This window comes from Pelmatolapia mariae, linkage group LG10_11 (genome assembly GCF_036321145.2).
Source record: "Pelmatolapia mariae isolate MD_Pm_ZW linkage group LG10_11, Pm_UMD_F_2, whole genome shotgun sequence".
Taxonomy (NCBI): domain Eukaryota; kingdom Metazoa; phylum Chordata; class Actinopteri; order Cichliformes; family Cichlidae; genus Pelmatolapia; species Pelmatolapia mariae.
The window spans coordinates 50,598,862-50,624,463 of NC_086236.1; the positions used below are offsets into that span (position 1 = coordinate 50,598,862).

The 25,602-nt window shown below is 40.9% G+C and overlaps 1 protein-coding gene across 1 annotated transcript in view; it reads right to left on the reverse strand.

Annotated features, from left to right (window-relative positions):
• Positions 1–25,602, reverse strand: part of LOC134635429 (plectin-like) — a 90,622-nt gene that overhangs the window by 2,055 nt on the left and 62,965 nt on the right. Inside the window, exons 36-72 of the mRNA XM_063484814.1 lie at positions 15,670–15,842; positions 14,593–15,253; positions 14,367–14,414; positions 14,061–14,231; positions 13,351–13,517; positions 13,106–13,265; positions 12,910–12,994; positions 12,389–12,633; positions 11,689–11,808; positions 11,471–11,578; positions 11,159–11,377; positions 10,629–10,832; positions 10,320–10,551; positions 9,976–10,202; positions 9,761–9,883; positions 9,575–9,676; positions 9,359–9,460; positions 9,057–9,221; positions 8,702–8,857; positions 8,232–8,429; positions 7,967–8,095; positions 7,699–7,869; positions 7,422–7,577; positions 7,093–7,299; positions 6,855–6,974; positions 4,320–4,489; positions 4,031–4,190; positions 3,532–3,726; positions 3,129–3,254; positions 2,751–2,894; positions 2,368–2,556; positions 2,135–2,249; positions 1,835–2,001; positions 1,512–1,674; positions 1,219–1,373; positions 1,043–1,117; positions 767–884 (exon numbers count right to left, since the gene is read on the reverse strand). Coding sequence (XP_063340884.1) covers positions 767–884; positions 1,043–1,117; positions 1,219–1,373; positions 1,512–1,674; positions 1,835–2,001; positions 2,135–2,249; positions 2,368–2,556; positions 2,751–2,894; positions 3,129–3,254; positions 3,532–3,726; positions 4,031–4,190; positions 4,320–4,489; positions 6,855–6,974; positions 7,093–7,299; positions 7,422–7,577; positions 7,699–7,869; positions 7,967–8,095; positions 8,232–8,429; positions 8,702–8,857; positions 9,057–9,221; positions 9,359–9,460; positions 9,575–9,676; positions 9,761–9,883; positions 9,976–10,202; positions 10,320–10,551; positions 10,629–10,832; positions 11,159–11,377; positions 11,471–11,578; positions 11,689–11,808; positions 12,389–12,633; positions 12,910–12,994; positions 13,106–13,265; positions 13,351–13,517; positions 14,061–14,231; positions 14,367–14,414; positions 14,593–15,253; positions 15,670–15,842 — 6,226 coding nt within the window. The remainder of the gene's footprint in view (positions 1–766; positions 885–1,042; positions 1,118–1,218; positions 1,374–1,511; positions 1,675–1,834; positions 2,002–2,134; positions 2,250–2,367; positions 2,557–2,750; positions 2,895–3,128; positions 3,255–3,531; positions 3,727–4,030; positions 4,191–4,319; positions 4,490–6,854; positions 6,975–7,092; positions 7,300–7,421; positions 7,578–7,698; positions 7,870–7,966; positions 8,096–8,231; positions 8,430–8,701; positions 8,858–9,056; positions 9,222–9,358; positions 9,461–9,574; positions 9,677–9,760; positions 9,884–9,975; positions 10,203–10,319; positions 10,552–10,628; positions 10,833–11,158; positions 11,378–11,470; positions 11,579–11,688; positions 11,809–12,388; positions 12,634–12,909; positions 12,995–13,105; positions 13,266–13,350; positions 13,518–14,060; positions 14,232–14,366; positions 14,415–14,592; positions 15,254–15,669; positions 15,843–25,602) is intronic.

Consider the following 25,602-nt stretch of genomic DNA (forward strand, 5'->3'; position numbering starts at 1 on the left):
TAGGTAGAGGATCATCGGGGGGTCCTTTGTCCCTCTTTGGGAGGATACTCCCACTGGGTTTAAATCTGGGACTCTCCACCATTTGACCCTTAGAACTGAAGAAGCTTCTTGGATGAGAGGTGAAACGTCTTCAAGCAACTTAAAGAAGTCCAGATGCTTTTCTTTCCAAGCTCCTTAGACTACAATGACCTGGATGACTGAGAACCTTCACAGACATGTATAATTATACATTCTTCCTCATTAAGACCTTTACAAAGTCTTTCCATAACCAACAGATTCAAACCTGGAATCTGCCGTTCTGTCTTTCCACATGGGAAAAATAATGTTTTAATGTTCACAGGCTTGTCCTAATCAGCTTACCATGTAACAAATAACAACAGAAGCCCATCAGAAACAGAAAGTTCGCATTTTTTTTCTTTAAATATACGAGGTCAACAGCTAGCTGTGATCTAGTCATCTATTTGACCTTTACTTTTGACCAGATTTAACCCGATTTTAGCCTTGATGGCTCTACATGTAGATCTTTTTGATTGCAAAAGGATTTTTTTAGTGGTAAACATGAATTGGTCAGTTCTTGATATTAGTTTGTTTCACCTTTCACTTTTTAATGTAATTCACCTGAATGTCAAATTAAAAGGCCATTATTGGCCAACTAGATATAGCTGAAAAAGCAATGTTAAGAGATGTTTGATCCTTTATGGTTTGTAACAGCTTGTCTTTGAAAGAAAGGTATTTTAGTTATGCAGGAAATAATGACTATTACAACCTCTGCAGGGATCATTTTTAACCAGGAACTCATCCAGAGCAGTCCAGCCTCCTCCGACTCTGACCATCAATGTGCTACGCAGGATTCGAACCATCCTCAGTTGTTGGGAATCTCCAAACTGGAGCAAACATTAAATAATATAATATTACAGCGTTACAAGTACTGATGGACAGAGGAAATCCATGTAAGACATTAATTTCCTCTGTGGTAGAGGATTTTAGCATTTTAAATATGAAGTTGCATATTTTTTGAATCAGTGACTAACAGTCGACTCACCCTGTATCTGTTGGCACTTATTTGCTCCACTTGAAACCTCTTGGGACAGTTACACTGTGCTACCTGTCGGCTCACCTAATGAAGGCAGGATAGTGACAGCATGTGTTGAAAAACCTCATAAGGAATACATTAGTTTAACTTTTTCTAATTATTCCTTTTGAACACGCTCTTCTTACCTCTTCATTGATCTGATCGGCATCCAGTGTTTTTCTGTAGGGATCTCTGCTGGGATGGAGTGCGCTCACAAACTCATAGTAGTCGATGAAACCATCGTTGTTCATGTCAAAGATGTTGGCGACAGCGTTCATCTCTAGAGAGCTTGTGGGGAATTCTACAGAAGGAGTACAAAACCTTATCTTGAACACCAGCCATGCAGATCTTAATGTAAAGAGTTAAAGCACTATAATCCAGAATGAGAGATACATTAGTGTCAGCAATGAACTGATTATTATAGGTAAGAAAGTCTCACTAGAGGCAAGAACATAATCGATGAACTCCTTCTGGCTAATCCGTCCATCCTGGTCCCGGTCGATGCTGCGAAACACGTCCAAGATCCGAGACTTCAAATGACTAATCCACTGTATGTAACGCTTTCGCCAAATGTTAAAGTCAAAGTTTGCAAATTCTTCCATCTGTGGGAAACAGCAAAATATCACAACCTTTTTAAATCTTTGAATGTCAAAATGTCTTTCCTAATAATAATTTCAAAAACATTTTTATTGTTTTGGCCACCTACAATGGTACCAGAGTCTCTCAACGTTATTACAGTTATGTTGCAAAAAGCACAATGACCTCTTTGAGCATTTGCTGGTGTTGTTCCAAGCGGTTTTGTCTCGCCACAGCCAGGAGCCAAAGTTTCTGCCACTCACTGACCAGCTGACTGAGCTGTGGGGTCTGAGGGTCAAGGTGCTCCAGGGGGACTGGTATAGCAGGCTGCAACTTCATAGCACTCCTTCTCTCTGGACAAAGAAAGTCATCATTCATCTCAGTCAAATGATACTGTATGTGCTTGACAGGTCATTAGCAGTGAGCTACTCAACCTTTAACCCTTTACGAATGCATGCACAGAATGCTGTTTTCACAGTGGCTTACTGGTGAGCGGCCGTTTGCTTGGGGAAACTTGCTGCTTCGACATGCTCTTCTGTTTGCAGGATTTTGTGGCATGTTCTACCTCTGGGAACTTTTTATTTAACTCCTCCATGAATACCTGCAGAGAGGAGTCCATAACTGAGACTACAGAGTACAGTAAGCATGTTGTAAAACTGAGTGTTTTGCAGTGCAAACATGGTAAATAACTCATGCTCTCAAAGAAAAAGAACTCATACTGTGTGTTGCTCAATGAGTTTTTGGTTATGCTCTGTGGCCTCAGGCAGAGGCTCTTGATCTCTGAGGCTGAGGGCTTCCTCTGCTGATGAGATCCAGTCCAGCAGTCTTTGGACTTCCTCTCTCTCTGTCTCCAGCGCTGTCAAGCTGGCTTGGATCTTCTGGCCCTGCTGCTGGGCCCAGGTCTGAACCTGACTCGGAAAACAAAAGAGGGGGAGAAAATTACACAGCTCGCTGTTTATACATTGATAAAATGTCTTCCAGCATTCAAGCCATTTTGGTGACTGATAGCAACAGTTACCTAAACAATCAAATTATTTGTTTTTTAATATAATTAAAGGAAAATAGAACCTTGTGTGTATTACTTTGGCACAAAGGCACTCACTTCCTCGTAGCGTGTCTTAGTGACACTGATCCACGATTTTAGGGTGATTATGGAGTCTGGATGGCAGGAGGCAAGAATCTCCTCACCCAAACACTGGATGTTCTCAAGCTCCACTGCCTGAGCCTGCAAGGCAGACAGCGACTCCTGTAGCGGAGCAATAAAAAGACTTGGATGAGTTTTTTAATGCTCAAGGTAGACGTCCTTACAGCTACGGTCAAGCACAGCCTTGTTTAACTGACCTTCAGCAAAACACTAAACTCTTATCAGCACCAGCTTCTTCTGTAGCAGACTCTGTCCTCTGCACGTACTGGAAGCTGATAAGCTGGGGGAAAAAATCATTTCTCTACAGGGAGTGACAAAACTTCATTTTATACTGACCTCGTGCTGTTTGCGGAAGGAAAGCAGACCTTCCTCCTCCTCTGGTATGACCCCGTATTTTAGGATCCTCTCGGCCTCGGTGAGCCGCTCCATGAAACAATGAACGAGCCTATCGAACTTTTCAGCCTGACAAGAACGAGGAGGGGAGTTTAGCTCCTTATTAGTGCTTCACATCATGTGTTTTTTCATGACTTTTGACAAAACTTAAAGAAACACGGCTACTTGTCAGTTTTTGTGCAGCAGCTATCAGTATGTCAAGACGCAAAAGGTTACGTCTTGACAGATTAAGTGACACAGTCAGATCACCATTTAATAGTGAATGTCAAAATTCCAGCTTCTACTTTTAAAACAGCTGTTGCACACACAGGACTGCCCCACAGCCTTTACTATTCGTGTACAACACCTGCTGAAGCGCAGCCTCCAGCCTGTCCTGCTTGCTGACTGACAGTTTGCACACAGCTTCCCAGCGGCCCTCCAGTTCATCCATCTGCTCCTGCAGCCAGTGAGCGTCGGCCGTGCTGCTCCTGGTCAGATCTCTCACAGAGCGCTTCAGGGTCCTAATGCATCCGGCTCGCTTTCCCAACTCCTTCTGGAAGGCCTGAGAGAAAGAGAAAAAAAAGGCTAAAACCAACTATTTTATTTTACTTATGAGGAAGGACTGTGAAGAAGGAGCTGCAAATTCAGAGTACAACAAGTAGCACTTAACATTAATTGTACATTAATACATTAATAATACATGTGATATACAGCTGTTAGTAAACACCTCATGTACAAGACTGCATTACACCCTCTAATATGAAAATGAGTAAATGAATAACACTGCATTTAGAATGAAAACATTAGAATAAGTCCTGTGGGTTGGTTGCAAAGACTGATTTTTTCCAAACTGTATTTGTGGGTACCTTGTGTTTGTCTATGAGATTGTTGACCATGTCTTTGTCTCCACCAACAGGTACGTCTTCAGCCAGTTGGGGTTCTGCTCTATACAGCCAGTCGTTCAGTGCCTGCAGAGCGTCAGTGAATCTTCCTGAGAACAGCAGTGCTTCCTCTAGCTTGTGTTGCCTAAAAGAAAACAGAAAACACAAACACTTTGAGTATGCTTTTTTTTTTTGGTCATTAACCTGTATTAATGCGAATGTTTGGCTCATTTATTGGTAGAAATTCAGTTGTATACGGTATACAGTTCTGTACCTCTCCATGGACTTGCCACTGATGGTGTCCCATGTGTCTTTGAGTTCAGCCATTAAGTTCTCCAGATGCTGCCTATCGTGGGAGGTTTGAGCTCTTTCATGCAGACTGCGACCGCTCTTCAGTGTTGCCTCGTACATGGGCCTCTTTGATCTCAGTAGTTTCTGGAACTCCTAATTACAAGAGTAATCGGCAAATGAGTGACACATAAGTGAACAGCAAAGGTGCTTACACACATCAGTGATTCCTGAGATTAGGGACAAAACAGGTTTTAATTTTAATTTTTAATTTTTTAAAAACATATTTACATATAATTGTTACACAAAGTTTTGGCTGTCTCACCATGTTTTGGTACAATCTCCCAGGTGTAACATTTTTTAATAATTTATGTTTTTGCTGGAGAAGTGCAAGGTTTTTGTCAACACCGTCAGACACAAAGAGATGCTTTAATATATATTTTAAATTAAGTTGTTTCAGCTATTTTGACCATTAGCAGCTTCTCTGTTCTACTGTTTATGCACATATGTTTTCGAACTAATTATACCACGTTTAAAAGTAAGATTGTTTTGGCTTTTTATTATTAGAGTTACAGTCATACATATTTTCAGAAGCTTGTATTTAATCTCTATAAGAAACAATCATATTTAGCAGCATGCAAATTACACATTTATTGAGAAAATTATGTATTTTTATTGGAAGATCATGAGGGAGGAAAATATATGGTTCTTCAAAAGAGAAAAGTAAACAAAAACTCCATATTATGGAGTTGACAAGGTGCTGACGGTGGTGACACACTAGTAGAAAACAAGATATTATTTCTTTCAAAATGACCATTAAACCTTAACAACTTATGTAATATCACAAGACACATCATAACAATTCTGTTTTTGCACATGTCAAGTTCTACACCTTAATAGTTCACTAGCAAGTAGCTGCCTACTACTCCTTGATTCCTAAAGTACTCTGTGGTTGTGTGTTTAGACCCTGCTGTACTTTCTCTCCTTATGTTTCTCTGTGCTTGTTTCCAAAGCCTTCTCTTCTGCCTTTTTTCTCTTCCTTTCAGATCACTGATGTTCTTTATTTTTCCCTCTTTCCCTCTATTTCTCCATCTTTCCCTTTCCTTTATGAGAAACTCTTTCTTCAACTCAGGCTGGCCGTTAATTCTTTTCTCCTTTTTTGATACTCCCTGTTCCTTTTCTTTCGTTCCTCTACTGACAGCTTCCCCTTTGCCATTCTAGCCTGAAATGTACCATCTTGTAATTGCTATAATTTTTCTGAACCATATGCATTTATACAGATTAAGGATGAATATTCACAACACAATTATGTATTAAGCAATAGAAATGCTATCTGATCTTTAAGTCTGACGTCATTAGCCGTTTCCAGGTCCAAACTCCGCTGCAGATCCCAAAGTCAAAGGAACTCTGTGGCATCACTGAGAGTTACAAACTGTCTAAATTCTTTCATCTTTAATGAAATGATCAGTGTGGCTGAGTTAGAAGTTAGCTCGCTGGTTTCCACCTACATTCCAACATAATTGAAGACAGAAAACTAAACAGCAGTGACTTTTGTCGGGTTACTGAAGTTGGACTAGCTGGTATATAATGATGTGCTATGTGATCGCTAGCAACACAGCATAACACACACATAACATAAACACAGTGAAGCTGGAGGATGAACCCTAACTTTTTTCCACTTGATAAAAGTTAATGCAAGGGTTTCTGATGGTTAGTCCAACAGTGATCATTGACTGTTTTTAGGGGTTTGTTCAGATTAAATAGAACAAGATAAAAACCATTAAAACATTTTAACAGCTTTTAACATCTTGTTTTTCATCATTTGCTTATGGCCTCTACAATCTACCTAAATTAAGCTCTTTTTACAAAAAAAAAATTAAATCTTGCATTACATCGACTTTGGTGTTGACGCACTATGGTTGTGACACAGAGTTTTATCAGAAAGGTAGGCCATAAATTAAATTTAAAAAAAAAATTATCACAGCAGTGACCTCATGGCATGTGTATCAAACAGGAAGTGGTAAAGGGGTCCTCAGAGTGTAAGCTACCCACAATAATTCCTGATTTTTTTGTACTTTAAAAAAAATCTGATGGTGTTGATAAAAACTCTGGACACGATTTTAATCACTTAAAAAATATGTAAAAATAAATTTTCAATTGTATATTTTGATATTATATAAGGTATTGACTTAAATACTTAGTGACAAGAGCCATGATGTTTAAATTTTACATTACTTTTAATTTTTTTTCTGTATTTTAATATTATCACACTTGCTTCTGGACAATGGATTTTTAAGGTACTGGTAATGTATTGTACCATTTAAAGTAAATATATATGTATAAAAAATGCAAAATCATAGTTTTGTTGTATAAACATTGCCCTGGTTTGTCTTTTAGTCAGTTGGGTTAACATTTGTATGCATATTTCTAACCCCAAAATTGAGTTTTATCTGGCGGAGATGTTTTGTCCCTTATCTCAAGAATCACTGACATACAGCATATCACCATGTTTATAATGTACCTTTTGCTCTGTCAATTGTTGCTTAATCTCTTCGTGGGACACCGCAATCTCCTTATGTGTGTCTAATGTCTGTTCGACCTCTGTCATCCAGTCCACCAGGAGGCGCCAAGATTCATTAAACTGAATGAGATAGAAACATTTTATACAAAGCTCTCCGTGGGTGTGGCACATTAGATTCATATACACGCGTGAGAAAGATGAAGGTTATATATCTCTGTATATTAGAGATGAAATATACCTGCTTGGCATTCTTTTTAACATCCTCCAGCATTCTTCCTCTTTCTGAAGTCCGCTGCTGTAGCTTTTTGTATCGATCCTGGACGGTCATGATTAGGTTATGAATGACATCACAGTCGTCCTTTCTGCTGAGCTCAGTTAGTCTGAGGCCTGCGTTCTCCACTGTGGTCTTCTTCTCTCCATAATTGTTTACCTCATTCACCAGTGTCTGTATAGATAAAAGCATTTCATAAATGAAAAGCCAATACATATTACAGGGTTTAGATCTCTGGATTGGAAGCAGTAAAAACAAAAATACAACAGGTATTTAAAAAAATAAATAAAACCTACTCTGTGACTGTGCAGCTGTGCACAAACTGTGTCCAGAACAAAGCTAGGAGCAGGCAGATTCCCCATTGACTCTTCACACTTGCTCATCTTAGTGAGTAGCTCCTGGACACTGCTGTGAAACTCCTTGGCCAAATTGAGTCCCTCTGTGAGCTGTGCCTGTAGAAAAAAGCCATACACTCTGATTTACTATAATAACATGTATTTGCAATAAGAAACACACTGGAACTGAAAACAAATCCCAATGAGGCAGCGTGTTGACTGTGCTATATTAAAGGACCTTTCGCTCCTGGACTTTGCTGTAAACAGACACCCATTTCTGTTCAAGAATCGACAAGCTGTGTTCGGTGCTCGATCCCCGCACAACACCGCTGCTCTCCAGCATCCTGTGAATGGAATTCTTCACATCTGTATAGGTGTGGAGCTTTGACTCCATCTCATTACACAACTCCTGTCAGGAGAGCCAAAGAATTAGAACCAATATCTTCACATGTATGTTTCCATGATTATAGTTGACATTTTTAATTTTAAACTCTAATCAGCCTCACCAAGTGGGCATTGAGCCTTTCACTTGCAGAGTCCGGCATGCCCCACATGGTTTTAGAAGAGGACAGTCTCAGTTCTGTATTCTCCAACCACTGTAAAAGGTCCTGAATCTCCATTGTAACATCTTGCACCTGTGCCAACACAATATACATATCGTGGCTCAACATTTGTTATAAATGATTTACTTTGTGGTTAAAAGCCATAAACTGATTGTTTTACAATCAAAAAGACTTCTGATCCAGTGTAACAATATAATTCTGTCTTCACCTGACTCAGTCTGTTCTCTAATTCCAGCTGCCTTCGTTCAGTCTCACAGCGGACAAACTCCCAGCTTTCATTGAGATGCTCCAATCGAGACTGCAGACCATGTGGACCTTCTGCAGACCCAACCTCCAGCAGCCCCCTGCCTGCCTTGTTGAGGGACTCCATTGTGCGAACATGAGACATAACATCATTCCGCAACACCTTTGAGAAGGAAGAAGGAGAAGGGAAGAGATTTAATGCATATGTATAGTATTTGTGCAGTGTATTGCTTGGAAATTTTTTCGGCTAAGTGTTTTCTGGTGTTAGTTATTTCTGACTGTTATCAGATGACTCAGATAGGTAGTGTGTAAACATACAATAAACAAGACACACACATACACACAAAGTTTTCAGCGTTGACAAAGTAGCCTACTGAAAGGCTAGATTGAAATGTTAGTCACAGTATATCTGTATTTATTAAGGCCACCACCAACCTTGTGTTTAGCCAGCTCTATTTCACATGCCTGCAGGTCAATGCTGATTGGCTGGCTGCCCTGCAGTTGTTCAGTGGTCCTGGAAAGCCAAGTGTGCAGCTCATCCAGTGTGTTTTGGAACTGACCGAGACCCAGCAGAGCACACTCTAACTGATGCTGTAAACATATGAGTGGATGAGTGGATAGTATACATTATTAGAGACATTGGAAACAGGTCATTTTTACACATTTATTACAGGCTAGCTCACCTTTGTTTCAGTAAAATGTCTTTTGAAGTCGTGGCACAGCAGATATTGCAGCTAATAGCCACATTAGCATTAGCATTGCATCGCTCTACCTGCTGTCATCTTCTTACCTGTCTGTTGACAGTCTCTGACTCCAGACTGTCCCAACGCTGTCTGAAGTCACACAGTGGCGAGATTGAGCCTGGACGCTCTGAGCCTGGAGACAGCCGACACACAAACCGATGGTTCAGACTTTCTATCTCAATCTTCTTTTGGTAAAGTTCCCGCTTCAATTCCTAAAACAAGGGATACCGTACGCAAACACATGATAACACATGTTATGCCAAGAGAAGAGATTACTTTTAATAGGCAAAGGTGCTGTTATGAATGAATGTAATTGCAGGTTCTAGGGTAGTATGGAGAATGAACACACCTTGAGGTCACATAGCTGTTCTTTGACTGACTCCAAGTAAGTTCCTACCACGAACTCCTCTGCAGACCTCAGCTCAGCTGTTTTCAACCACTCAAACAGTCCCTGATAGTAAAAAGATGTTGTGCATTACTTGATATAGTTGTGATAATGACATGTATGTTATTATAAATGTATGCATACCACATAAATGGTTTTGTATTGCACTTGGACACATACCTGCATGGTATCTTGATAATGCAGTGCCATCTGCAAGGAGTCCTCCAGCTTTTTGTGACATTCATTCCATAGTTTGCTTAAGTTGTTCCATGTGCAATAGAGCTTTAAGCCAGCAAAAATATATGGTTTTATGTCAGTGCACAGTTTAATCAGCTGAAAAAAATTACTTTCAGATATGTTTCATACTTCATCTAGGCTCTTTGTGACATCTGGTTTGTCGGTATCCCCGCATGCTGACATCAGCTCCATTCCCAGAACGCCAAGACTGTCCAGATCTCCCTGCAAACTGTCTATATCCTCCCTGAGAGTCTATAAGTTGAAAAGATGGAAAAAGTTACAACATGTCTTTCTAACAATATGGGTTCTTTACGCACGCTTCCTTTTAAAGTCTCCAGACAAACCTGCATGGTTTCAAGGCTCTGACGTATTGTTTCAGAGTCTGTTCGACTAGCATTGAGATCCAAAACAGCCTGCTGAGCATCATTAAGAGCAGTTGTGACATCGCTGACATCGCTCCAGTATTTAATGGCAAGGTCCAAGAGTTTGAGCAGCCAGGTTTCCCTCTCTTTAGCTTGATTATGTGTCTCATCCCAAAGCAGGGACAAGCTGGACACTCGCTCTTGAATTGCTGGGATCACAAGGATATGGCAAGCAAACTGCTTAGAATTTAAACTTTTCCACATAATAAAAAAACATTGCAGCTTGTGGTTTTGTGTGTTTTCAGGAGATCTGAGAAAATGGTCACCTGTGCCGATTGATCCGTCCCCGGCAGCCCGAGTGTTAGCCAGTAGTTCATCCGCCTGTGTTTTGACGCTGCTGAGGCCTAACTCAAGTTTGGACAACTCAGCCAAGGTTTGCTTGTTGTCCTGCAGCTGCTCCTGGATTCTTGGCGTGAGACCTTGAAGTAAGGTGGGTGTCTGTATGCGACTGAGCAGGCGGTGTAGACTCTCTTTGATAAGAGTCATCCTCTCGTTCAGCTAGAGGAATAAGAAAACATTAAGCTGTGAACCAGTATAGGACAAACTGGTGAACATTTCCAAACAAGGATTCTTACCTGAGTGAATCGAGGCAAGGACTCCTCCAGTAGATTGGCAGTCTCTCTCACGCGGTCTCTAATAGCTCTATGCTGCTCCTCGGCCTCTGTGGCCTTGCGGCAGAACTGATCCCCCTGAATGGAGTTTAGTTCTGACAAGCGTTTTGCCAGAGAACATAAACGTGCAATCAAAGGTCTATGTTCAGCTATAGATTCCCGAAGACCCTAAGCACAAGAGAGAGAGAGAAAAAAAGTTTAACAATGCGGAGAGCACTTTATTTACCAGAAAGCATTTGAAATGAGCAGGGAAAGGTTGAAAAAAATCACTTTGTTTCACTTGCAGTGACAGACCTGACACAACAGAAGAGTAACCCTGTCATGAAGTAAATTACATTAATGAACTGTGGTTTAACAGATTAGCACATTTACCCAGAGAAAAATAGTGGCAGTGGCTATAAAGTCTGAAAGGACTTCATTGTTCACCAGGACAAAAAGGGTGATGAAAGAAGAGAAAAGCTGGCACTCTGATATGGGAAAGCAGGTTTCTTTACCTGTAAAAGGTCCTGTTGTTCCCGAAATGCCTCATAGCTAATTGTGGTGAGGGACAGCTGGCCAATCAGGGTCTGAGTTTCTTCAAGCCACGGTGAAACCTCAGCAAAGCCCTCAGAGAATTGAAGAAGGAGTGACTGAGCATGCTCAAGCTGCAGGACCACGTGGGAATTGGTAGCTGAGGTGGTGTTGCATTGTTCTTGTAAAGCCTCAATTGGGGTCTGCAGGAGATGTAACAGTGGAAAAAATACATTCAAACCCCCCGAGTCGTGTATGTGTTTGCTTCATTGATGAAATTTTAGTTGAGAGTGTACCCGAAGATCGCCAGTTTCCCCTTCATCGCTGTATGTCATCAAGATTTCAGTGATTTTTACCATCTTCTCAATATTGAACCGATGTTGTAGAATCTCAACTGCTAAAATCTGTACAGGCAACATTATATCAAGTTAAAATCAGTTACCAAACATTCCTTTGATTGGCTTTTAAAACTGTAGCATGTACTGTATAATATATCGTGTCTGTGTGTCCTGACCTTTTGCTCATAGACCTGTTCTGCGATGAGCTCTGGATCAAGATCAATAGTTTTCAGCTTCTCAAGTTTGGCTGCTGTATCTTTGAACCAAGCTATCTCCTTTACCACTGCCTTTTCCAACTGTTAAAAATACACAGTATTGTCACATAAACAAAACAATTATCATTCAGATACAAATAGATATGTTCTGAAGGCTTCCAACATCTTAAGTAAAAAACACCATGTAACAATAAAGAAATTACACAAAACCTAATGGCTTTCTCTCAGAGTCTTCAGGTCTCAGTTAAATCTTAAAGTTCATGAAAGTGCAATTAGAGCAAGACTGTTCAACAACAACACTGACTTGACGGTAGCTAATGCTTGGTCAAAATTAGATCAGGTGACAAGACAACAAGACGTCAAGAAACCTACAACAGACAGTCCCATTGTCTTCTTGGGTAAATGAAATGCCAACCCCAGCTCCACAATAATATGACAGATTGGTGAGGTCATATAGAAGCAATTACTTTATTGCTGCTTAGATGGTTCTTTTGAATTTGGTGGTGTACTTAGTTCTTCACATTACTCTTACAGAGTCCCGTGAAAACGTGTTTTTTTCCCCCACATATTACATTAGCTTTGCACTTCCACTTTTCAATGGCGATCAAGTGGTATTTTCCTGTAAAAACCCTAAAAACCTTTAATTATGTGTAAACATTACCCTTTGTCTCTCAGCTGCACATAATACTGCATCTCCAGCATGAGTCTGTGCCCCTGCTGCCCCCAAGAGCTCCCGCTCAATGCGACCCAGCCACAGGTTGAGGTCCTCTTGGCTGGAGGTACAACGACTGGAGGCCTCAAGCGCTTGTTCCAGTCTCTGCAGCACGTCCAGACTGCTCAGACTCAGCACAGAGCAACGAATACGCAAAGCATCCATCTTCTCCTGTACTTGCTGGGCTTCCTCCTCTGAAAGAAAAGGTAAATCCAGATTTACACAGTAGCCATTCATCAAAATAACCACCAGCATCACGCTTGGCAGGTGTACTGCTGAGGATGCAACGAAGTGCAGTGTTTGGTTTGAAGTTGTTTGAACGACTTCAACGATCACATCTCAGTCTTCTCATATAATAGTGTTGATTAATGAAGGAGTTATCAAACAAGAGACAAGGGACAGACATGGGCAGAACTTCTATTAATACATCCATCTACAATAACTAATTTAAAGATGTATGTAAACATTACCTGATAACGCTTCCATTAGCTCATGACCTGACTTCTGTATTTTCCCTAGTTCAGCAGTTCTAACTTGAATTTCTTCAACAACAGCCTAAAGGAAGAAAAAAAGTGTTTAAAATGTATTGTAAAATCTATTCTTCTATTTAAACAATACAATCCACCTTTACTTTGCATGGCAGTCCATTCGTTTTAGATTTCTAACCTTGGCCCGGTCGGAGGCCTCTGTGAGATGCAGCATTACTCTTTCTGCATTTCGAAGTTCAGCTAGAGTCTGTTCCATAGATATGAGCCATTGCTGCAAGCTGTCCACTCCTTCCTGGAACAGCTGGGCCCTGGGAAGGATGAGCTCCAGGCTTGCCCTCCTACGAAAGTCCCCGTAATCAGTGAGTGATGTTTGTCTCGTGATACAGCCTTGTCAAATCAATATTGATAGTAAAAGTGGTTCACCTTTGTTCTGCTTCCTGTTGTAAGGCCTCCCACTTCTGATTAAGAGTGGATAGTTTGACCTTTACCTGCTCCCCTTCTTCTCCCACATGGGCCTCCACCAGCTGAGTGCCTTCTGACATCATGGAGGTTATACTACGCCTCCGGTCTGTTAGGAGACGCTGCAAGAGCTGTGAAACAGCTGAACATCTCAGGTGAAGTGATATTATGTGGAATCACAAACACTATTGATACTGCTATACAGAAAACCTATTCTTAACATTTTATGTACGATTTCTGAGAAGCAACATTGCTTGCACCTAATGTTAATATTTCTCAAAGCCGCCTCCCTTTTTATTTTTGCTTTTTTTGTTTTTCTTCCTGTTTTTGTGCCAGTCAGTGAGGGGGGAGTCCTGTTTCACAAACCTACATTATCAAGAACCAGACAGGTTTCACCTCCTCCAAAAAGTGCACAATGGGTGTGACTCCCGCTGAAAGGTGAGAGACTTCCCTGCTTTTATATGCCCTCAGGACATGTAGACAAAGACTTACTGAAGCTCATTGTGGTGATAAACACCACCCATTCACTGCTGAATAGAGCAGATTTACCTTAAAACGGAAGCACTAGAGCATTTTCTATGGATTCAGGACATCTTCCTATATGTAATTCTTTTTGCCCACTGTAGAACTCAGTGGAAACATGAAACTATGATGCGATGCTGAACATAACAAACCTTTTGTTCTTGGAGCTGTGCTTTCACCACTTTCACCTCTGATGATGGGGGTTTCTGATTTGCTGTGAGCTCCTCTATTTCTTTGACCCATTTAAGCAAAGCTTCCAGATTTTGGAGAAATGTTTCAGAATCTGTAGAAACATCCTTTAGTGCCAAGGCAGATCTTGTTCCCTTGACAAAAGACCACAACATATCAGTATCAATTTCTTAACTGTGAATAAAAAATGTTTTCTTTAAAACAAGGTTGTTTCACCTGAAATATAATCGGCTTAACTACAACAGAAATATGATATGGGTAAAACCTACCCTCCATTTATCCAGGGTGGGATCCTGATCTGAGCTTGAACTTTGGAGCTGCAAAGTAAAGACAATCCTACTGTTTTGTCAATTCATAAAAATTTTGATATACAAATACTCAAAAATCATATTGCTTGTACAGACAGAGAGAGTTCTAGGATAGAAAGAATAATGGAAAGAGTGAAAAGAAAACCAGATACAACTTCTCATATTTGAGAGTCATGTTTTTTTCAACCTCTGCAAGTTCCTCCGCGACACCATTCAAGACTCTCACGGTTCTGGTGACAATGGGGTTCCCTCCTTTATCTCCTGGTGGATACTCTGTCACTTCCACAATTTCTGTTACAGTTGTCTCTGTCACCTCTGTCACTTCTGTGACCTCACGTGATGCCACAGTCTTCCAGGACCAGGGGCTTCCTTCTCTAGAGTCTCTCCTCTGGAAGCTGGCCCTCCTCTCTGCAGCGGTTTTCTCTGGGTGAGCCAGAGGTGATCTGGCGAACTCAGGAGGTACTGTCCTCCTTGTCAGAGTGCCATTTCGAGAGGTTTTTATGGGAGACGGGCTGCCTTGCCAAGCATTTTCTAGAGTACTGGTACTCCTGATTGTTGATGCAGGAGAGCTGTGAAGGGGTTTATCTGAAATGGGAGTTTCAGCTCCCTGCTCCCTTTTAAGATCAATTTCCTGGGGTTCCTTGTAACTCTCCACCTCTCTTTCCTTGCTCGCATCATCGTTGGCTTTGTCTTTGAAAGTCTCTTCCTTTTTGGCCTCCCCATGTTGCTCTGCTGGCTGCCATTCTTTTCTTCGTTGGTAGCACTCCTTCAGAAAGTCCTCATCTGACCTGACATGCTTGGACTTCTGGCCCAGGCAGCTGGGCCGGCTGATGAGGTTGCCCATAATCCTTCAGCCCAGTGGCTAATGAGGTAATAGGTGAGGTAAGGGCCAGCGGCCATGCATGCGGGAGTTTCTTCAGCTACCTAAAATAAGACAAGGGGGTCATCATGCAATGAATAGTTGCTCGTTTTGTGAATCAACAAAATAATACTTCTTTTAAAGGCATAGCTTCCCAGTTCCAAAGGCACGAGTTACTCCTTGCATAGCTTACATGTCCAGAAAACTGCTAACAAATAAAGTAAATCAGTGTCTCACATTCTCCATTTGCTACATTTCTTTGCCAGTGTTGCCCTTTTCTTGGCACTGAAGGACCATAGGAAAATGCATCAGAGATACTTGGCCAGGATACTCCCCATCCCTTTGTCTAGATTTCACATAAACACCCGCAAACACACGCACTCCCCTCTATGTCACATCACCAACTGAAATATTCTGGGCTTAGAAATCAATGTGACAGGCTTGTCGAGGATCCCACTGTTGAGCCTGGCACAGAAAAAGCAGTGGCAATCAGCCAGCGCTTTCTGTAGCTCAGTCCTGGGAAAGCCGCTAAGGATCTGATCAAATATGACAGCCATTAACACGCAGACATCGCCTTTCTAGAGGGTGACAACAAGAGGAGGTGCAGGAAAACTAAGCGGCATGAGAGTAGTGGGGGAGTTGTTGGTGTAACAGACACCAATCAGTAGCATACCTTACAGTATACACTGTTATTACACAAGCTGATAGTTTTCCATAAAGGTCACCAGCTGAAGCCTGACTCTCTACTATTACCACACTACTACTACAGAATTCTGAATCCAAAAATGATCTGATCACCATCTAACCTGATCAAAATTACTACATGAGTGACGGTTTTACGGTGTTAGCGTGTCTGCCTGTCCCTCAGCTCAGTGCCGTCATTGTTTTAACAGGAAGGTTAAAGGTGATAGTAATTATCTCGGTCTAGTGGAGCTGAGGTGAGCCCATCAGGATAGCACAGGGAGGGGTGCTGTTGAGGTTAGGTCCTCCCTCTGAGTCATGATTGGACTGGTCCATTCAGAATTATTACAGGTCATTTCAGGTCATGCTTGGTGACTAAAGATCTGTGGGGGGCCTCTATGGGTCATCAAAGAGGAAATTGGGATGTTGGCTCCTCAAACTACTGAGAATGCGGAGGATGTAGATGTACAGTGCTATAAAGATAGACAGTTATTCTGTATATAATCTATAATCATAATCTAAAATTATGCTGAAGATGCAGCTTCTCTATTTTTGCAGCTTCTTAGACAAAAAAATCTGCCAAGGAGAACTTCTCTCTACTGTCAATATACAAAACAAATTTAAATCAGATCTTATTTGGGTGTATAAATGTATTTTGTACAAGCAAAAATCTGCCTTAGGTGGGCTTTTTAAAGTCCTTCATTTGGTTCTCCTGTTTTTTTGACTCAATTCTTATTTTTTATATATATAGCTGTATGTGTGACGATGTTTGTGAAAAGTTTCATTCAGATTGGCCCACCCATAAAGGAGCTAAAGTTACATATGCTTAATCACTGTAGTAAGATGAAATCTGACAGTGTTTAACAGGATGGGAATCTAAATATGACCTATGTTGGTATGATGCCTCCATGTGCATTAAGCTAGCAATTACCTACATCATGCATGTTTCTGCTGAGCAGATGATGCAGTCAAGAAACCACAGGGGAATACACAGTCAGATCAGAGAGTAGTGCCCAGACAAAGCCCCAGCCTCAAGATCAATGATTACCCAGTTAGCCCAGATCACTGCCCAGCAGTCTCCCGAGGAAGCGAGAGAGTGTCTGTGGCTCTGTCCACATGGGTTAACAATTCAGCAGAGAGGGTGTGCCTTCTCTGGTTACCGCACCACATGTGTGGTCGTTTACTAAATTACACGGCTGCTCTTACAGTGATCTCACAGCACACTGTGTGAGGATATGCTGAGTGGACCACTTTCATCACATGCTACAGTAAAAAGGAGATTCTGTTTGAAATACACAGGCTTACGTATTCTTATTCTCATTATGTTGCCTTGACTCCTTAGACCTGATATAGAGTGGAAAAAAACCAAAAAATCATTCAGTTTTTAAGGAGGACATGTACTAACACAGTGACCTACATTATTTCATGAAATAATCTCTTCTCAGCATCCCTGGATCTGGTATACACCTCTCACCTTTTTGCACAATGGTAGTTGAAAGGGAGCCAGGCAACCAGAGAGCCACTCTACTATTTAACTGATATTGACCTAACCATCCCATCACTTAACCACCTTTAAAATGGCCCTTAATTCAAATGGCCCTCTCTCTGCTCTCAGCTGTGATTTATGATACACGACCACAGTCCATTTCCTGAGGAATTGGATTATGACTATAGTATAGGGACTTGTATATAGCATAAAAACACGAACATCAAAATTAGTAATATTCATTTATATGTGTGTAAGCATTATGAGCGTATAAAATACCATATAGAGGATATTTGTATGGTATGTTTTTTTAATCTTATTTATGCACTGATTTGGTGTAATAAGCTCGATACGAGTGGACTGGTAATTAGTGGCGAACAATAATCATCAATCAGAACAGTAGAGCCTTAATGTTGTGTCACTGTTGTGTGCTGGTTTCTGTTGAGGGAGGTCCTGAAGTAGTAATCATTGTAGTGGTCCCTAATCAGGGATGGCAGCTGTGCATTCACCCATGAGACTCATAACATTTTAGGGTGGATATGGTACAAGGTTGCACACTGTCCTCTAAATGTGCAATACAGCACTACTATATAAAATACAATGTGCTAGTTGTATCTGTTGTAAAAGGGGCATGTCTGCATACAAGGAATTGAGAGACTGTTTACAAAGAATAAATAGCTGAACTAAATAAAATACACTTATGTACTTACATTTGAATGATCCATTCACACTGATGCTTTGGAATATTTTATTGCCTCTTGAACTGAGTAAATGCAGAAAATCCTTCAGTTGGATCTCTCACTGTTACGACTTCTTGGTTTAATCCCTGAGCGGCAAAGTGCAAAACCAAAGTCTCTCTAGGCCAGCCCTGACTTAGTGGCAGTTTTGGCGGTTAGAAGCTTACGTGAATTACACTTACCCCGAAGCACAGTCGAGCCCAACAGCATGAGTAAAGGAATCCAGCTACTCCTCAATCACCGTTCAAAAAGAAGACAAAGATAGAAAAAAAAAATCCAGCTTTGTTTGAGCATCCCTTGAATGGCCTCCCACCTCCAACATCCTGAACTGAAGGCTCCCCGAACGCATACACATGCATGCTCCCTCCAGCTCACACTCAATCAAGTGCACTCATTCACACATGCTTGCATACAAACACACTTTCTAAACACACTCACACATGTCCTGATAACTCATGCTTTTCCGTTGCCCACAGTCACAGGCAAACAATGCCCTCCTCTCCCTTCACAGTGCACCCTTCCCCTCCCCTCCCGTCACTTCACTTCTCCTCCCACCAGCTCTGCTCCTCTCCCTTTCTTCTTTGTTGTGGGAGCTGCGATGGAGGAATTCTTTCCTTGTTAACGCCACCGATGGGATAGTGCGCCCAGATGGAGACAATGTATTCCAACGGCTCAGTTGAACTCCCACAGTTCCCAGCCAAGAGCAGTTTTCACATTGAGGTCAAATTGTGCCAGTTCCATATAACGGCGTGGCAGCGCTATTCTCACCAGTGCTGCTGATGCTCAGGTTGCTCCTGTACCGGGCAGCCTGGCAGCAAAGTGCCCCCTTTACCTTCCCCAGGCTTATTTTTTCTCTCTCACTCTCCCCCTTCTCATCCAACAAAGCCCCTCCTCTGGGTCTGACTGTGGCTCAGAAACTCCATGCTGCTTCTTCATGAAAAATGGGGTGGGGGGCAAAAAAAAGGAGAGTTTTCTAAAGACCCCTGGGTCGCCCTTGAAACATTCACATGGTAAGTGACAGCTGCCTCGGCCCATTCCCTCTCTCGACGGCGAGGGAGAGTAGTGCAGGCTACAAAAGAAGGGACCCACACCCACCCTGCCATCCACCCACTTACACATTCACCCCAACCCCCTTGCAGTCCCCGATTCCCCATTCTGAGGCAGTGCAGCAGTCTCCACAGCAGCAACAAAGACAACTAATTACTGTAAAACATCTCAGATTACTTTTCAACTCACTTCCAGCCACTGCAACTCAACCCTGTAAACAAAGAGGCTGGAAGCAAACACAAAATAGAGAGCAACGGGAAGATAATACAGAGTCATTTCTATGCTTTTGGCATGGGAAAGCAAGGAAAGACCCCTATGGTGAAATTCTATCATGCCCCATTTAAGGAAGTCACAATATTTGCCTTAGAAATGCAATACACCAAGCATTATGTATGCCAACGCCATTACAAAAATACATCCTTATCATTTAAGGTGAATAATCTGGGCAACCATGTTTTTAACACATTTCTGGTATTGCTTCAAACATTACCAATGCCATAGGTAACGCCAAAAAATGTCTGGAAATGATGTGAAGGCGGGATACATAAACACATGCATTTATGCGAGTACCTTAGTAACAAGGCCAAGCTCTGCCCTCTTTATCATTTTTCCTTCTATCTTTCTCCAGCCAACCAAACAATCAAACAACTGACTAATTCTACAAATGCAGACATGCATGCACCTTGCACACACACTCTTTTTCACTCTGTCTCACCTGTACACATCCACTCAGTCGTACATGTAGATACCTGCCACTCAGCCTACTGCCTAAGCCACACTTCTCAGCCAGTGTTGCCATGAACTGCAATATCTTAACAGCAGCAGGAATGTTAATGTGCATTCCACTGAACAGGTACTTATATCATAAAATCAATATCAATTGTTCTCGTGTGAAGTGCCTACTGCGTTACACGTGAGTAGAAATATCTTGGAAGCTGTCAATGTAAACTTTGTTTGTTTTGCATGAGATGTGCGCCGAGTCCTGGTTTATTCAGTTTGTGTCTCAGAACGACAACGTAACTCCGTTAACAAAGAGTTACAATCGATTAAAATAAGCAATATCCTTTTTTATCCCTTTAAAATGAAACACATTGCTCGGCCCAAGATTACCGTTTTTGATAATCTACTTTCACTTTAGACTAAACACCAGACAACACAAAACTGGTCTAGAGTCAAACCAGTGGTCTAAATAATGTTAATTTCTGCTAAATGTTATCATATGCTAACAGCTTCAGCATCTTAGCCTTTATTTAACATGCTAATAACCATGATAACTAACAATTATTGTAGCTGCTGGAAATATTTCTGGTTTTGCTGAGACTTTGTCAATCAAACCAGGCGCAATCACTATTTTCTTTTTCCTAAATTAATTCAATACTTATTAAATACCCTCACAAAACCAAAAAAGGTAATCTGGACCCAACGCAAAAGTATGAAAATCACCATGAGGATTCATCCATATTAATGGAGGTAATGAATATCTTTAGAAATATCTTGTGAGATGTAGCATGGACTGACCAATAGTTGGTAGTATATAAGCTGTTTGATAGCATTACTACAACATATACAGTAATAATATGTTCCTGATTCAAGACCGGAAGGAGCCACATAGCCAGGATATGGGGAGTGTCATAAGCTAGTCTACTCGTAGTGCTGGTCCCAAAGCCCAGATAAATGGGAGGATTGCATCAGGAATGGCATCCGGTGTAAAATCTGTTGTAAATGAAACAGGGAGAGCCATCCACTGTGGCGACCCCATGGGTAAATAACCTAAAACGTGCCATTAAAACATATAATGTGAAACTGCTGTGTTGGGTCTATTAAAAGTGGATGTGGTGAGGTTGAGCTATGAGTAACAGGAGCGTTCTGTCCCTCTGTCTTCTGACAGCTAACACGGCTATATTCTGTTACTAAAATCTTTCATAGTGCAATTTTGGTTAAACAGTCATTGTTCTATTGTGCTCAACAGCATTCAAGACCTTCCTGTGTTAATGACACATGAAGAGTCTTGTGATGGTAAAAATAGGCTGTTTAATCTGCTTTGAATGTGTTTCAGGTTTTCAGTGATCCTCAACTCCTACAACAGTGCCCCACTTCTGACCCCCAGCCCTCTACAACTTAAATTTATGCAACTGGTGTTTGAAAAAAAGGAAAGAAGTAGACGATGTCATAGGGGGGAAAAACTGAAAAAAAGCCTGTCACTGTGGCCAGTGAGAGAGTGGCTTAATTGAATAGAATGACCTCTGAAGGTCAAGTTATTTAACCTCTGAACACTCCAGTGCAGATTCAAAGGTTCGCTGTCTTGTCTTATAGGACAAAAGGCTTTCTGTATTACACACCCCTGGAAATGTACAGTAATACAGAAAGCATTCACATACCATGAACACCTTTAGCTGACGGTTTAGCAGTAAAAGATCCACACATTCATTGATAGATGTTTCCTTAGGTCACTTTGAGAGCTTTTGTCTTTAGCTGCTTAATGAGAAAGTAAGTCCCACATTCCCCGTCCCCCCTTTCTTTTTTTCTGAAAGGAGCTGGCAGTAAAGGGGCACTACTTTGCCAGGAAGACATTGTTGTAAATCCATGACACCTGATCCCTGCTTTCACCATCCTCCAGTCCCCTCAGTACTAATTAAATACTTTGCCAAAATCTCCCCTCTCCATTTCACAGTAGGTGCACATAGAGCTTCAAATAGTTCTCAAAAAGAAGGCTGGTGTGGTTAAAGAGCACCTGGCACTTTGAGCTATGCAATGATGCAATAAGCTGGTGAAACTGTAGTGAAATCATCTCATTTTTCCTTCTGCAGAATCCAGATTCCCAAAATGCATGTGATAATGGAGTGGACGCAGGTTTGAAAATTGAGTAAAGCCCAAATTAATGTGATTTTAAATTAGTGTCCAGTGGGAGCCTAAATTTGATCACAGATCCCGTGTGCCAAAGGACCTGAGAGAAAAGATTAATTTTACAGGCTTGTTTTCCCCCCTCCTCCCCTATCTCATCCTCTCTGCTGCCTTCAAATTAAATAAGACCTCAATAGCTCTTCTACAGAACATGGTAATTAGCCCTCTTCACAAGAAATGAAAAAAAGAGAAGGTCCCTTTTGAGGGTCAAACCAGAAGCACTATTCAGCACACACACACTGTCATTTATCACCAAAGAGGTCCTTTCCAAGAAAAGTGGATGAAAAGCTGATGGGCTTTCCTGCTGGGTTGCTTGGGCCCTACTGGGCTGCCTGGATACTGGAAATCACACCCGTGGGTGAGAGAAGGATTCAGCCACTCGAGGATAGAGGAGTTCAGCCACATCATCAAGTATGCATTTGATTCAATCGCTGCCAGGAGGAGAAAATTTAAAGCCATAAGTCTGCATTTTATACTGAGAACAGGAAAGCATGGGCAGTAAAAGAAGAGACCCCATACTGCTGTGGACAAAAAGTCTGTAATGGACGAGATTACCCAAAGTGCAATAAGATGAAAATGAATTAGATGCGCTACGAGAACAAAAAGAACATCAAATTCTTTTCAAAATAAGATTCAAGTTCAAATAAACAAATTTACTTCACGGCCATCTGAGCCTAATCGATTATCCGTTTGTCTTTTCGGCAACAAGCCTCGTCTTTCCTAAAGGTTATGACAGCGTCAAAGGAGGGTTACTGTTTGCAAGCTGTCAGGGACAGAGAGGAGCGGATAATAGGTTCTGATCTTTCACTGCCTTCCCTGAGTTTGTTTTGAAGTCGTCTGCACGGGGTTTAGTTGGGATGCAGAATCTGCCAAAGTCTGAGCTAAACCAGAGACCTTTAAGACATAGAGTGTCTTTATCCGGAAGAACCTCATCAGCATGGACTGGGGGGGTGATGATGGAGACAAGAACTTTTGACCTTAACCTTTATTGACAAAGCGTTGTCATTTTGACATGTCAGTCACATTTTGTTCTGCCACCGTACAAAAGGAAAGTTGAAATTACCATCGCTGCGACTGCGGTTTTCAGCCTCTCTGATGCGTTTTCATTTTTAAAGTGCCAGTGTAGTGGGTAAAATTATTTCTACGGTGATATATGTAAAGAGAAATGTAGAAAGTGCGGCGATAGTGCTAATAATCTCATTAACACGTTAATCAACTTGCTCTTAAAGTGGTATTATAGGTTCAGAAGAGAGGTGACAAAAAGTGCAGGTAAGGCAAAGTGGACGGAGAAGTGTATGAAATTACATTCAGTTTCTGTCTTGTTCAATTTGATTGGAAATTTTGCCACTGACTGGAGGAGCAAAGAGTTTAATTCTATAACTTACAAGTTCAGATAAGCATGCAGTTCAGATTAATCATCCTGTGAGTCGGACAGAGTAAAAAGAGGTAGAGAATGATCTGCTGTGGTGTTCCCATACGGGAGCTGCCAAAATAAAGAAGTATTAATCCATTTAAAAAAAAACTATTTTTTACACATACATATCTCTGGTTGTGTTCAGTATTATTGCAATGTTAGCAAATAACTTGTTACGACTGCCAAATACTACTAGCAACTATGTTCAGGTTTCTCTGGACTGTAAGAAACAGATGCACAAATTCCATTTAGATTTTTATTACATTCATAATTTACAGTGTCCAATTTAAAGCTTAATGTGTAATTGAGAGTTCATGGGAAAACAGAGTAAGATGCTTCATTGCTTGTTTTGTGTTAAGGAGCAGGTGTGTAACTCTCTCCTGTGCTTTGGAGAAGGGTCTGTATTGTGGCGGAGGGGATGCCAAGGGATGTCCTTATTCATGCTGCTAACTAACAAGTCCCTCAGGCCAGACTGGAACCAGCAGTGCAGCAGACTAACAGCATTACCATGACAAAGGTCTGTGGTCGGATGCAGTATGATAAAGGAATGGTACAGATAAAAGACACTCTTTTATTTCACACATTCTCGCTGGGGTCCAGACTAAAGCTTCACTATGTTTCCTTTTGAAGATTAAATAATTATTTTCCCTGGAGAAGACATGGAGACTGAGATTGTGTTGGATGGCTGCGTCAGATTTTAAGTTAATATGCAGCTAATCTGAACGATGCTTCTTTCTTGTGTCTTTGGGTTTTCTAAACAACACTGAGGTTGAATAAGATCCTGAAGCGCCGTGAATTTATTTGCGTCATTTATTGTATGATTTGCCCCTGTTGGGCTACTCTTATCCAGGCTGAATTGCAGAAGCAACAGAGTCTTTCTTCTGGAAAAACTTGAAGTGCTTTTTCTTCTTTTTTTAGGCACACTTCCTGCAGATCTTTGTTCTGCGCTGTGAGGTTTGTCATCTTTCGGAAAAAGATGTCTCTTCATGCTGCACCTCAAGGTTTTTACACTTTTTCTCCAGTTTTTCTCATTTTTGTTGCTTTTCCTCATGCTTTTCTTCCAGTTCTTCATATTTTTCTTCTCAAACTTTCTTTTCCTTGTCATTTTTTGTTTGTTGTACTTTGTCATGGACGGCCAGTAACTCTTGGTGTCTGCTCTGCAGTTCATGAAGCGTACACGGGATGTCTTTATGTGTTTTTCCCTTTTTCTGATCTGTAATATTTCCCTAATATTACAGATCAGAAATATAACAGATATATATATGTATATATGTGTGCGTGTGTGTTTCTTATCATTTCACGGTTATTAACAGCAATTATTAATATTAAAGTAATGTTTGTGTTTTTGTATTACAATTGCAATTGTATTTGTTTATTTTTAATAATTTTAAATCCAGATATGTATAAAATTCATGCTCTACATTAATATAAAAACTGCAAGCTATGTCTCAGCCATTGGAAGTATGAAAAATAAAAAAGGCTAAAGCTCGCCAAAACGTTCCAGCTATGTGATAAGATGTGGCGCCGTATCTTTGACGTTGGTCCCCAGGGAAACGGTAGCCGCTTTCAGACACAAAATGTAAAATGTCTGAAGAATGAATAACTAAAAAGAGCTTCTGTTTTAAAAGAAGAGTATTAAAAAACAAAAGATATACGTACAGGTTTATTCTGTTCCTTTTCAGTTAATCAATGCCTTGAAAATTCAGTCAGGACTGTGAAACCCATGCCCTGACTAAATCAATCAAAACATCAAACACCTCTTAATCCTTGTGTGCAACTGATTCACAGATGATTGAAAAGGTTCAGTCACCCCTCACTAAGAATATTCACATGAAATATTACTGTGCCTTCCTTGTACCCCACAGAGTCGTAATATGTTAATGTTATGAGCTAGGATAGCTTTCATTTACTGGACAATAGGGTAACCAAAATGAAAATGTTCCTTTATTCAAAGCTGAATTAATTATTTAAGTGCCAATAAAGCACAAAATGCTGTGTGACGAGCAGAAATAGTAAATTAGCAAATTTAGATTCACATTTAGAGTTTACATGGTCTCTTATAGTTGTATAAA